Source organism: Blennius ocellaris (genome assembly GCF_963422515.1).
Source record: "Blennius ocellaris genome assembly, contig: SCAFFOLD_280, whole genome shotgun sequence".
NCBI lineage: Eukaryota > Metazoa > Chordata > Actinopteri > Blenniiformes > Blenniidae > Blennius > Blennius ocellaris.
This window is the reverse complement of record NW_027662158.1, coordinates 21,759-35,814: the sequence shown is the minus strand read 5'-3', so window position 1 is coordinate 35,814 and position 14,056 is coordinate 21,759. Positions and strand designations below refer to the sequence as shown.

Here is a 14,056-nt window from a genome sequence, read left to right as displayed (position 1 = left end):
ATTGGAAACATTTACTAGTCCAAACAGCGATTTTGAGGCTTTTTATTAAGTACAAGAGCAAAACTTTGAGATTTAAATCGGGTTTTCAGTTAAAAACAGCAAGTTTGAGTTGGGGACGTCGATTTGAGCACCGGCGGAAACAAAGGACTGAAAGTGGTTCCAGCGGGCGGCGGCGCGCCTTCCCGGGTGAAAGTGTGAAAATGAGCACGTGAAACGCGAATAAAACGGCGTTTCGGTGGAGTCGGAGGAGAAAAAGAACACGGAGCCGCTCGGAGCCCCGCGGAGCCCCGCGGAGCCCCGCCACGCTCCGCTCCCCTCCTCCGCCCAACCCCCACCCAGCCTCCGGCAGCGCTCGGCCGCGAAGGGCGACTCGAAAGCGGCCAGTTTAAAGCTCCGCGCGGGGCGACGCGGCTCCGGCGGCGGGGAACCGGGGGGACCGGGCGGGGGGGGGGGGGGCGGGGGACCGGGGGCGCCGCGGCGGCGGTCGTTCCGAGCGGCTCCGGGAAGTCTCCGCCCGCGCCGGGAGCCTCGGCGGCGGTTAGCAATGGCTTCATGTGACCGCATCGAAATGGCTCCTGGTCCAACCCTCCGCCGCGGAGCAGCGAGGAGCGGAGCCCCGGGGGCTACCGGGGGGCTACCGGGGGGGCTACCGGCCACCGGCCACTCTTCGCCCCGGAGCCGCCGCGTGTGGAACCGGTCCGACGCACCGAGCCGCCCGGAGCCTTTCCTCCTTCCTCTCTCATCCCCCGCTCCTCTCTCTCTCTCTCTCTCTCTCTCTCTCTCTCTCTCTCTCTCTCCTCCCCCAGCGAGCCTCCCGCTCCCCGGTTAGATAAGCGCCCGGCGCCCCGCTCACCATTTCCGGACCTTCTCGATCGCGGCCATGACCCTCTTGATGTCATCCTTGGCCCTGCTGCGGGTCTCCGCTCGGACCGACCGTCCCGACATGACCGCGGTGGAGGAAGAGGCGAAGGCTGCCGGCGCTTCAGACACAATGAGCCGAGCCGAGCGGAGCGGAGCGGGGCGGCCACTGCGCATGCGCGGGGGTGAGGAGGAAGAGGAGGAGGAGGGGGAGGAGGACGGAGCCTCCCCGCTGAGAACCGGAGAACAAAGACGCTCCAGAGCACCTCCGTTTTTTTCCTCCTCCTTTGCACCTCCTCCTCCCCCTCCTCCTCCTCCTCCTCCTCCTCCTCCTCCTCCAGCTTCTTCAGTTCGCGAACTGAAAAGTCCCCATTTTCTCTTTTATTCTCAGAGAATTAAACATCTGATTAACTCGGTTCATCATTTCACATAATTCGATCACTTCTTCAATCGGTATTTTATTATGTTTGGTTTGCAGTTGTTAGTTTTTTTTTTAATGTCTATCATCCCTTTAAGTCTTTCTCTGGGTCATAATCAGTTGTGTACTGGCGTATTTTATATATTTTAAATAGTTTTATACGTATTTTGTGTCTGGTCTTGATTTTCAGTGTATTTGAATTAAAGTTTTGTTGTTGACGTATTTCAGTCATTTTAAATGTCTTTTTTAGTTCCTCTAAGTGTTTTTTGTGACCCTTTAGAATCCCGAGTTAGTTCCCTGGTGTTTTAGTTTTTTAAAGTGTATTTTAGCCACTTTAAACCTTCTGATGTTCAGAATTTATACTTTGACGTGTCTCCTCCTCATCAGTTCGATTGTTTAGGTTTCCGAGCGCGCGTGAACGCAGCACGTCTGACGTCATGACTGTGCGTCTCGTCCCCACGCTGGTCGCAGGATGAGGTAACGCGGTGCGACTCTTGCGAATATTCCAGCGTTTTGTTTTCCAGTGTTTTGCAGCGTCTGTCCTCTGGTTCGAGCCCCGGCGACGCTCGGAAGGTTCCGGCAGCAGCAGCGGGACTCCGGCGGCGGTTTGACAGCGTTCAGCGCCGCTTCAGGCTGCTTCTCACGGAGCTCCAGCTTCAGGCTGCTTCTCACGGAGCTCCAGCTTCAGATGAACGAGGAAGGTGAGCGGAGGCAGGAGTCGCGCGTTCAGCAGGTTTGTGGAGTTTTTCGGGGCTTTAACGTGAAATGAACGACGAGTCTCGTGTGTCGCGCAGAGCTGGTGGAGTACTTCAGGGCCCAGATGAGGAAAGACCCGGACATGGCCTCGGCGGTGGCCGCGATCCGGACCCTGCTGGAGTTCCTCAAGAGGGACAAAGGTGGGCGCTACACCGGTGTTACGGGTCAGCTGGTCCCCCTGTTTCCTGGTGACACTTCCTGTACTGTCCCCCGTTACTGCTGATGGCAGCGCCCAGACACTGGACCGTCTGTCCCCGACACTGGTGACCGTCTGTCCCCCGACACTGGTGACCGCCTGTCCTCCAACAATAGACCATCTGTCCCCCGACACTGGACTGTCTGTCCCCGACACTGGTGACCGTCTGTCCCCCCGACACTGGTGACCGCCTGTCCTCCAACAATAGACCATCTGTCCCCCGACACTGGTGACTGTCTGTCCCCGACACTGGTGACCGCCTGTCCTCCAACAATAGACCATCTGTCCCCCGACACTGGTGACTGTCTGTCCCCGACACTGGTGACCGCCTGTCCTCCAACAATAGACCATCTGACCCCCGACACTGGTGACTGTCTGTCCCCCGACACTGGTGACCGTCTGTCCCGACACTGGTGACCGTTCTCTCCCCCCGACACTGGTGACCGTCTGTCCCCCGACACTGGTGACCGCCTGTCCTCCAACAATAGACCATCTGTCCCCCGACACTGGTGACTGTCTGTCCCCGACACTGGTGACCGCCTGTCCTCCAACAATAGACCATCTGTCCCCCGACACTGGTGACTGTCTGTCCCCGACACTGGTGACCGCCTGTCCTCCAACAATAGACCATCTGACCCCCGACACTGGTGACTGTCTGTCCCCCGACACTGGTGACCGTCTGTCCCCGACACTGGTGACCGTCTCTCCCCCCGACACTGGTGACCGTCTGTCCCCGACACTGGTGACCGCCTGTCCTCCAACAATAGACCATCTGTCCCCGACACTGGTGACTGTCTGTCCCCGACACTGGTGACCGCCTGTCCTCCAACAATAGACAATCTGACCCCCGACACTGGTGACTGTCTGTCCCCCGACACTGGTGACCGTCTGTCCCCGACACTGGTGACCGCCTGTCCTCCAACAATAGACCATCTGTCCCCCGACACTGGACTGTCTGTCCCGACACTGGTGACCGTCTGTCCCCCCAACACTGGTGACCGTCTGTCCCCCCGACACTGGTGACCGTCTGTCCCCGACACTGGACCGTCTGTCCCCCGACACTGTGACAGCAGTTTTGCATTTGTTTGTACGTGTCTCATGTGTCTCATGTTTGTCTCTTGATGGTAGTAAAAGTGTTTGTCTCGTGACTGTCCAGATCAAAGTGAAGTGGACCAGTTTGTCCCTGAAGCTCTAACATGAAGTGTCCCCCCAGGTGAGACCATCCTGGGCCTGAGGGAGAGCCTCACCTGGGCCACCGACTGCCTGACGGGGGAGGACTCCTCGGTGGCCGTGTCCTCCGGGGGGGAGCTCTTCCTGCGCTTCATCAGCCTCACGTCTCTGGAGCACCAGGTGAGGAACCCCCGGCTCACCTGGTGCTAACCTGGTGCTAACCTGGTGCTCACCTGGTGCTAACCTGGTGCTGACCTAGTGCTAACCTAGTGCTAACCTGGTGCTAACCTGGTGCTGACCTAGTGCTAACCTAGTGCTAACCTGGTGCTAACCTGGTGCTCACCTGGTGCTAACCTAGTGCTAACCTGCAGCTCACCTGCTGGTCTGACGGCCAGTAGCGTCCTGGAGGCGGAGCTTCCTGGAGGCGGAGCTTCAAGACACTTGATTGGTCAAGTTGTGTCCGTCCAGAGAGAAGACGTCCTCCGTCTTGACAATGAAGACACTTCAATACAATCTGACCGTGGAACCATTCAAGAACCATTAAACATCAATAAAAATGTAAAAACGTGACGAGAGAGTAGAATTTAAAAGTTTTTAGTACAAAATGAAATGATCTCGGAATGAAAAGAAAAAAATGTCTTAGTCATTGAATTTCTGGAACGAACTGAAATGAAAAGCTCAAATTCAATGACAGAGATCAAAGCGTTTAATCAAAGGTAAAATACGTTGTCCCTGTCTGTCTCCGTCTGTCCCTGCAGGACTTGTCCCGCTGTAAGAAGGTGATGGAGGAGCGAGGAGAAATGTTCCTGGAGAAGATCTCCATGTCCAGAACCAAGGTGGCCAAACTGTGCCACACCTTCATCAAAGACGGAGCTGTGAGTCTCCTCCTACCCCCCCTCCTGCTCCTCCTCTACCTCCTTCTCCTCCTACCCCCCCCCCCCCCCCCACCCCTGCTCCTCCTCCCCCTCCAGCACTCGTGGTGGGCGGAGTCAGAGCGTCCCCCAGTGGCTCGCCCCCAATAGAAATCAATCAGCAGTATTACAGAATGTGGATCGTTACCATGAGCTTCACTGGCCGGTGTTTCGGTTCCACTGGTGCCCGTGTTACCTGGTGCCTCCTGCCAGCAGCAGCCCACGCTAAAATAAGACAAACGCCACGATTCTTTAATGGAAGTGAGGTCAAAGGTCGTCCTCCAGGACGGCTCCTGGTTCTGGAGGAAGAAGGTCACCAGTTAACAGGGGGACCAGTCAGTCCTAAACACCGGTGGTACGGCGGCTCCAGACAGTCTGCAGCTCCTGAACCAGTGAAGGAGCCTCTGGCGCCGCCCCGGCCAATCAGAGGCTGCCGTCCAGGTTCTAGAAAAGTTCTGGAGAACCGAGGTTCCTCCTCACCCCTTCATCATCATCATCATCAGCAGTTTCTCTCCTCTTCCTCCCCCGTAGAAAATCCTCACCCACTCCTCCTCCAGAGTCGTCCTCCGGGTTCTGGAGAAAGCAGCGGCGGAGAAGAAACGGTTCTCCATCTACGTGACGGAGTCACAGCCAGACTCTGCCGGGTGAGAGAGGAGAGAGGGGGGGTGGGGAGAGAGAGGGAGTGAGGGAGAGGGGGAGAGAGAGAGACACAGAGAGAGGGGGGGGAGGGAGAGAGAGGGAGGGAGAGAGAGAGAGGAAGTGATGGGGGGGGGGAGAGAGAGAGGGGGAGGGCGAGACAGACAGAGAGACACAGAGACAGACAGAGAGACACAGAGACAGGGAGAGAGAGACAGACAGACAGAGGTAGAGAGAGAGAGACAGAGAGGTGGAGGTAGAGAGACACACACAGAGAGAGAGAGAGAGACAGACAGAGAGGTAGAGAGAGACGGAGACAGACAGAGAGGTAGAGAGAGAGAGAGAGACAGAGAGGTGGAGAGAGAGAGAGGTAGAGAGAGACAGAGGTGGAGAGAGAGAGAGGTAGAGAGAGAGAGAGACAGACAGACAGAGAGGTAGAGAGAGAGAGAGAGAGAGGTGGAGAGAGACAGAGGTAGAGAGAGACAGAGGTGGAGAGAGACAGAGGTGGAGAGAGAGAGAGGTAGAGAGAGAGAGAGACAGACAGACAGAGAGGTAGAGAGAGACACAGACAGAGAGAGAGAGAGGTAGAGAGGGGGAGAGAGAGAGAGAGAGAGAGAGGTGGAGGTAGAGAGAGGTGGAGGTTCCTCCTCCAGGCGCTGACTCGGCGTTCTCTTGTGTCCAGACGTCAGATGGCGGCGGCGTTGGCGAAGCTCCAGGTTCCGGTGACGGTGGTTCTGGACGCGGCCGTCGGGTGACGCCTCCTTCTGTTCTCATTGGCCGGCGTGTTGGCGCCCTGGCGCTCCCGCTCACCTGTCCCCCCCCCCCCCCCCCCCCCCCTCCCCCCCCCCTCAGGTACGTCCTGGAGAAGGTGGACCTGGTGATCTGATCGTCGGCGCCGAGGGAGTGGTGGAGAGCGGCGGCATCATCACAAGGTTTAGCCCCGCCCCCACACACACACAGCAGTTCTCCTCGGCGCCTTTATTTTGAAGGTGTCGGTGTTTGTCCCGTCAGATCGGGACGTACCAGCTGGCGCTCTGCTCCAAGGCGCACAACAAGCCGTTCTACGTGGTGGCGGAGAGCTTCAAGTTCGTGCGTCTTTACCCGCTGAACCAGCAGGACGTCCCCGACAAGTTCAAGGTGAGGACATGTCCTCCTGCAGGGGGTCTTCAGTACGGGGGCCCCGGGGGGGCCACAAGGAGGACATGTCCTCCTGCAGGGGGTCTTCACTACGGGGGCCCCGGAGGGACACAAGGAGGACATGTCCTCCTGCAGGGGGTCTTCAGTACGGGGGCCCCGGAGGGACACAAGGAGGACATGTCCTCCTGCAGGGGGGTCTTCACTACGGGGGCCCCGGAGGGACACAAGGAGGACATGGAGAGAGAATCAATACAGTCGGTACAAACTGCTCACCTGACCAGGAAGCCCCGCCCACATCCCCTGCTCATTAGCCCCACCCACATCCCTGCTCATTAGCCCCGCCCACATCCCCCTCGCTCATTAGCCCCGCCCACATCCCCCTCGCTCATTAGCCCCACCCACATCCCCCTCGTTGATTAGCCCCAGCCACCTCCCCCTCACTCATTAGCCCCACCCACATTCCCTCTCACTCATTAGCCCCTCCCACATCCCCCTCACTCATTAGCCCCACCCACATCCCCTCTCACTCATTAGCCCCGCCCACATCCCCTCGTTGATTAGCCCCGCCCACATCCCCCCTCGCTCATTAGCCCCGCCCACAACTCTCACCTATTAGCCCCGCTGACTAGCCCACCCACATCCCCTCTCACTCATTAGCCCCTCCCACATCCCCCTCGCTCATTAGCCCCACCCACATCTCCTCTCACTCATTAGCCCCGCCCACATCCCCCCTCGATCATTAGCCCCGCCCACAACTCTCACTTATTAGCCCCGCTGACTAGCCCCACCCACATCCCCTCACTCATTAGCCCCCACCCACATTCCCTCACTCATTAGCCCCGCCCACAACTCTCACTTATTAGCCCCGCTGACTAGCCCCACCCACATCCCCCCTCGCTCATTAGCCCCCTGCATCATGTTGCTCTGGTCTTTTGTGACAAGAAGCAAATAGAAAAGACGAGACACAATAGAGAGAAAGAGAGACGAGGTTTGTCATTAGTTGTACGGTGTTTATACTCCAGGCTTGATTGTGACCCTTCTGTGTTTCAGTACAAAGCCGACACCCTGAAGACGGTGAGCAACCTGTCGGAGGAGCACCCCATGACGGACTACACCCCTCCGTCCCTCATCACGCTGCTGTTCACCGACCTGGGCGTCCTCACGCCGTCCGCCGTGAGCGACGAGCTCATCAAGCTTTATTTATAACGTCAACAACAACAATAAACAATAAAGTGGTTCACGAAGTGTCCTCCGGCGCGGCGCCGACTCGTTTGTCGAAGTCGTCCTCGCTGATCTGACCTTTCTTTAACTTCTTCAGGAGACGCGTGTCCTTCAGCAGCTCCTCCTTGTCCTCCTCGTCCTCCGGGTCGTCCTGCGGGCAGAGGACAGAACGTCGGACTCGTCCTCCGCGTCGGACCGGAGGCGAGCGAATCAAACGCACCTGCTGGTGTTTCCTCTTGGCCGCCGTCTTCCGCCGCCGCTCCTTCCTGGTCTTCTGCTTGGACCAGGACTCGGTCCCCACGAAGCCCCGCCTCCTCCTGGGGGGGGGCGGGGCCAGCGCCCGCTCCCTCAGCATCTTCTGCCTCTGCTTCTGGAGGTTCTTGTCCTTGTAGCGGATCGTCTCCGTGTCCACGTCCACCGGGACGAAGTCCGGCAGCGTCTTCCCCCGGAGCTCCGGCATCCTGGGGAGGCGGAGCAACGCGAAGCCGCGGGCCAGGGAGGCCAGGTCCAGGTCTGGAGGGGGGGGGGGGGGGGGGGGGTGGGGGACCGGGTCAACACCTCCTCTACACCTCTACCTTCTCTACACCACCACCTCTACACCTCCTCCATCCTGGGGAGGCGGAGCAACGCGAAGCCGCGGGCCAGGTCCAGGTCTGGGGGGGGGGGGGGGGGGGGGGAACCGGGTCAACACCTCCTCCTCTACACCACCACCTCCTCTACACCTCTACACCACCTCCTCTACTACACCTCTACACCACCTCCTCTACACCACCTCCTCTACACCTCTACACCACCTCCTCTACACCACCTCCTCTACACCACCTCTACACCACCTCCTCTACACCTCTACACCTCCTCCTCTACACCACCTCCTCCTCCACACCTCTACACCACCACCTCCTCTACACCACCTCCTCTACACCTCTACACCTCCTCCTCTATACCACCACCTCCTCTACACCTCTACACCACCTCCTCTACACCTCTACACCACCTCCTCTACACCACCTCCTCTACACCTCTACACCACCTCTTCTACACCTCTACACCACCTCCTCTACACCACCTCCTCTACACCTCTACACCTCCTCTATACCACCACCTCCTCTACACCTCTACACCACCACCTCCTCTACACCTCTACACCACCTCCTCTACACCACCTCCTCTACACCTCTACACCACCTCCTCTACACCACCACCTCCTCCTCTACACCACCTCCTCTATACCACCACCTCCTCTACACCTCTACACCACCACCTCCTCCTCCACACCTCTACACCTCCTCTATACCACCACCTCCTCTACACCACCTCCTCCTCTACACCTTCTCCACACCTCCTCTACACCACCACCTCCTCTACACCACCACCTCCTCCTCTACACCACCACCTCCTCCTCTACACCTTCTCCTCCACACCTCCTCTACACACCACCACCACCTCCTCTACACCTTCTCTACACCACCACCTCCTCTACACCTCCTCCTCCACACCTCTTCCTCTACACCACCACCTCCTCCACACCACCTCTTCCTCTACACCACCACCTCCTCTCCACCTCCTCCTCCACACCTGGAAACACCTGGAAATGTAAAGATGTGTTGTGTGGGACGTCTCCTGACCTTTGACCCTGAAGATGAGGCTGCACTCGTGCTTGGCGTAGGCCTGGACGTAGGAGACGAAGGCCCTCATGCTGCGGACGAAGGCGGCGCGGTCGGCCAGAGACAAGGCCTGGACCTTGGGCAGGACGTCCACCACGTCCTTCAACCGGCGCCATCGGCTGCAGCGGACACTGAAACCGCCACAGGCTAATGCTAACGACCAAACCGCTAGTAGCTCCAGTAGCACAGTCCGTTTTGAAGCTCTAAAATCAAGTTCACCTTCTGGTTGATGGACAGGAAGTTGACGTAGGACTCCTCCATCGGCAGCAGGAAGACCAGCGCGTTGCCGTGGTTACCGATCCGCGCCGTCCGGCCGCAGCGATGGACGAAGGCGCTGCGACGCACAAGACGATTAACTTCCTTCTCACTAACCACTGAAACTAAGCGGAGCTGCTGGGCGCTCGTTTCGCTCACCTGGCGCTGCTGGGCGGGTCGAACTGCACCACCCAGTGGACGTCTGGGATGTCGACGCCTCTGGCCATCACATCTGTACACACCAGGATCCCACTGACACACACAGCACACCGTCACACACACACACACACACACACACACTCTCCCTGGTGACCATGTGACCTCGCACCTCGTCAGACTCCTGAACTCGGCGAACACGTTGTTCCGTTTGTGTTTCATCTTCCCGTGGATACAGAGGACGCTCACTTTCCTCACCAGCACCTCCAGGGCACGGCCAAAGTACTCCACCCCCGCACAGGTGCTGAGGAGGAGGAGGTGAGGAGTCAGGAGGAGGAGTAGGAGTCAGGGAGGAGGAGGTGTCAGGAGGAGTCAGGGAGGAGGAGGTGAGGAGTCAGGAGGAGGAGTTGTCAGGAGGAGGAGTCAGGGAGGAGGAGGTGAGGAGTCAGGAGGAGGAGTCAGGGAGGAGGAGGCGTCAGGAGGAGGAGACAGGGAGGAGGAGTCAGAAGGAGGTGAGGAGGAGTCAGAAGGAGGTGAGGAGGAGTCAAAAGGAGGTGAGGAGGAGTCAGAAGGAGGTGAGGAGGAGTCAGAAGGAGGTGAGGAGGAGGTGAGGAGGAGTCAGAAGGAGGTGAGGAGGAGTCAGGAGGAGGTGAGGAGGAGTCAGGAGGAGGTGAGGAGGAGTCAGAAGGAGGTGAGGAGGAGTCAGGGAGGAGGAGTCAGGAGGAGTGAGGAGGAGAGGAGGAGGTGAGGAGGAGTCAGAAGGAGGTGAGGAGGAGTCAGGAGGAGGTGAGGAGGAGTCAGAAGGAGGTGAGGAGGAGTCAGAAGGAGGTGAGGAGGAGTCAGAAGGAGGTGAGGAGGAGTCAGGAGGAGTGAGGAGGAGTCAGAAGGAGGTGAGGAGGAGTCAGAAGGAGGTGAGGAGGAGTCAGGAGGAGTCAGGAGGAGGAGAGGAGGAGTCAGGAGGAGGTGAGGAGGAGTCAGGAGGAGGTGAGGAGGAGTCAGGAGGAGGTGAGGAGGAGTCAGGAGGAGGTGAGGAGGAGTCAAAAGGAGGTGAGGAGGAGTCAGGAGGAGTCAGAAGGAGTCAGTCAGACCCTGAAGGTCAAATACCTGAAAAACACCAGCAGCTTCTCATGTTTGTGTTGTCTGAGGAACGCTACCAGGTGGTTGAACTTCTCCTCTGACCTGCACACCTGGAGGGGGAGGGGGAGGGGGGGGGGGGGTGAGGAGGAGGAGGAAGAGGAAGAGGAGGAGGAGGAGGAGGATAAAGAGGAGGAGGAAGAGGAGGAGCAGGAGGATAAAGAGGAGGAAGAGGCTTTAAGAGGCTGCAGACGTCCCAGACGTCCCAGGTCTCAGGAGGACATGTCTCACAGTGTAGTAGTTGGACAGACGGGTGGGGGTCTTCTGGACGGCAGAGGGGACCAGGTCTTTCTCCTTCACGGTGATCCGGACCGGGTTCCTCAGTCCGGCTCTCACCAGCTTGTCCAGGTCTTGAGTCTGTGTGGCGGAGAACAGGCCGGTGCGGCGCTGCTTGGGGAGCAGGGCCAGGATGGAGTTCAGGCTGGGGGGGGGGCGGGGGGGACAGGGGGGGGTTAGTGGTCTGACGTCCCACGTGTCTTTATAGTCAAACTACGAGACTTTTCCTACACAAACTACAAAACACCTTTAAGATACGACATGGGCAGTGCCCCCCCTTCCCCCCCCCCCCCCCCCCCCCCTCACCCCTCCCCCCCCTCACCTGGCCTCAAAGCCCATGTCCAGCAGGCGGTCGGCCTCGTCCAGAACCAGGACCTCCAGACTCCGGACCGCCCCGGCCAGGTCCAGACCGTCAGCCTTCCTCCTGAACAAGTCCTCCAGGCGTCCCGGGGTGGCGATGAGGATGTTGGCCCTGAGACCAGGACACTGTCAGTCCCACTTCCTGTCCCACTGGAACCGGTACCTGGACCGGGACCTGGACCAGTACCTACCCTCCAGCCTTCAGCTTCTCCACGTCCTCCATGGGGTTGCTGCCTCCGATCAACAAAATCTGCCTGGAAAACAACAACGTGAGCAGGATTTCAAAATAAAACTAGAGACACTTCATTCATGACTTCATAGTGAGGAAACGACTCAGTGACTCAGTGGGTAAATGACTCAGTGACTCAGTGGGTAAATGACTCAGTGGGTCAGTGACTCAGTGGGTAAATGACTCAGTGACTCAGTGGGTAAATGACTCAGTCGGTAAATGACTCAGTGGGTAAATGACTTGGTTAGTAAATGACTCGGTTAGTAAATGACTCAGTGACTCAGTGGGTAAATGACTCGGTTAGTAAATGACTCGGTTAGTAAATGACTCAGTCAGTAAATGACTCAGTTGGTAATTGACTCAGTCAGTGACTCAGTGGGTAAATGACTCAGTCAGTAAATGACTCAGTGGGTAAATGACTCAGTCAGTGACTCAGTGGGTAAGTGACTCAGTGGGTAAATGACTCAGTGACTCAGTGGGTAAATGACTCAGTGACTCAGTGGGTAAATGACTCAGTGGGTAAATGACTTGGTTAGTAAATGACTCGGTTAGTAAATGACTCAGTGACTCAGTGGGTAAATGACTCGGTTAGTAAATGACTCAGTGACTCAGTGGGTAAATGACTCGGTTAGTAAATGACTCAGTCAGTAAATGACTCAGTTGGTAATTGACTCAGTCAGTGACTCAGTGGGTAAATGACTCAGTCAGTAAATGACTCAGTGGGTAAATGACTCAGTGACTCAGTGGGTAAATGACTCAGTGGGTAAATGACTTGGTTAGTAAATGACTCGGTTAGTAAATGACTCAGTGACTCAGTGGGTAAATGACTCGGTTAGTAAATGACTCAGTGGGTAAATGACTCGGTTAGTAAATGACTCGGTTAGTAAATGACTCAGTCAGTAAATGACTCAGTTGGTAATTGACTCAGTCAGTGACTCAGTGGGTAAATGACTCAGTCAGTAAATGACTCAGTGGGTAAATGACTCAGTGACTCAGTGGGTAAATGACTCAGTGGGTAAATGACTCACGTCAACTCTGGAAACTTGTCGAGGAACCGTTGCATCACCTCACTGAGGGCGAGTTCTCTGGTGGGGGTGATGATGAGGGCCCCCACCTGGAGGGACCAGGGGAGAACCAGGGGAGAACCAGGAGAACCAGGAGAACCAGGAGAATTATAGGATATCAATCATTTTTAGATCACAACATCTGTTAATCAATAAATGTCAAACATCAACAAACTCCTGAAATAAACAGAGTTCAGGATGGAAAAACAACAAAAACTAGAAATAGAAACAAACGACTATAAATCAGTAAAAATCACAGACATTGATTAAAAAAAGTAGAAAAACTGGTTTAAATTTCCAACGATTGGAAGATAAAAGTGAAAGTTAATAAAAAAACCTCACATTACAGTAAAAGAAGTCCTGAACAAGTGAATAAATACAGTAAATAAACAGTAAAGTAAAATAAACGACCTGCATCTTCTTCAGCTTCTCGTCTCGCTTCAGCAGAAGCTCGATGAGCGGAATCACAAACGCCAACGTTTTCCCACTTCCTGTTACCTGAAACCCAGAAGGGATGATAGATTCAGTTGAGTGTTGCCATGGCGACAGGAACACAATCGTTTAGTACATGTTCTTTTTTATTTTAAAATTAAAATTCAACAGTAAACAAAGACTTCGACATAGTAAAACTTTAAAACTCAAGATTAAACGTGTCTGGAACAATAGAAGCTCTGCTCGTTGCACGTATTTCTCTTCACAATAAAAGCTCCTCGGCAATAAATGGACTCAAGCTGGTTTCCTTCATACGTCATCAGCGGTTTGAACAACAACTTTGATTTTTTTTAGCCTCAAATCTTCAACTGGAAAAACGACGGAGAAGAAAACAACAGTAGATCAAAGCAGTTTGGCCTTTGAAGAGAAGACGTGGACGTTTGGTCGTAGTTTAACTGGTCGTTGAGTCGCGAGCTGATCACGTGACGTTCGAGTGAACCGAGGATCGACTCACCGCTTCAGCAGCGACGTCCTTGTTCCCGATGAACAGCGGGATGCAGGCGGCCTGGCGGGACGACGGACACGTGAGTGTGTGTGTGTGTGTGTGTGTGTGTGTGTGTGTGTGTGTGTGTGTGTGTGTGTGTGTGTGTGTGTGTGTGTGTGTGTCTCACCTGTACAGGTGTCATGTGGCTGAACTGCAGCTCGGACAGCGTCGACAAAACGCTCTCGTGCAGCTTCACAGGTAAACTGTCCCACGTGCCGTCCGTCATGGTGTCCGTCGAGCCTTACCGGAACCTTACCGGAACCTTACCAGAACCTTACCGGAGCCTTACCGGAGGTTTTCAGCACAGTGTGACCGGTCCCAGCTCCCGGTTAGCTTAGCGTCGCTTCGCTTCTGCCGCCACGCGTGAACCCTCGCCTCTGTCCGTCGATGTTTACACGCCGGGTGGGAACGAAAGCGCTCGCGCGTCGAAGGTTCCGCTTCACCGTTCGGCTCATTTTCAATGTTAAAATTAGTTTTGTATTAAATTGGTTTGTTTATCTTAATAAAATTAGATACCCAAAGTATATTTATTTTAAATATATATATTTTTTTTAATTAGTGCCAACATATTTAACATTTGGCGAAACATCTCTACAGATTTTAACCCATCGATGACTTTAAACACACACACTCCATTTT

General features: G+C 55.7%; 2 protein-coding genes across 2 annotated transcripts; one reads left to right on the top strand and one right to left on the bottom strand.

The window, feature by feature from the left end:
• Window positions 1–943: 943 nt before the first annotated feature.
• Window positions 944–7,320, top strand: eif2b1 (eukaryotic translation initiation factor 2B, subunit 1 alpha; the record flags this gene model as incomplete). Its single annotated transcript, XM_080521641.1, is given in 12 exon segments — window positions 944–1,043; window positions 1,801–1,977; window positions 2,071–2,172; window positions 3,442–3,578; window positions 4,157–4,273; window positions 4,841–4,953; window positions 5,628–5,696; window positions 5,798–5,828; window positions 5,831–5,870; window positions 5,873–5,877; window positions 5,957–6,082; window positions 7,133–7,320. Coding segments are annotated over 12 exon segments (1,173 nt in total). The 3' UTR covers window positions 7,289–7,320.
• ddx55 (DEAD (Asp-Glu-Ala-Asp) box polypeptide 55) lies at window positions 7,072–13,795 on the bottom strand. The gene is given in 15 exon segments (XM_080521639.1): window positions 7,072–7,454; window positions 7,524–7,816; window positions 8,929–9,070; window positions 9,072–9,098; window positions 9,187–9,301; window positions 9,382–9,474; window positions 9,551–9,682; window positions 10,483–10,565; window positions 10,744–10,933; window positions 11,111–11,260; window positions 11,340–11,402; window positions 12,406–12,491; window positions 12,853–12,939; window positions 13,388–13,438; window positions 13,545–13,795. Coding segments are annotated over 15 exon segments (1,746 nt in total). The 5' UTR covers window positions 13,644–13,795; the 3' UTR covers window positions 7,072–7,319.
• Between the last annotated feature and the right edge of the window lie 261 nt (window positions 13,796–14,056).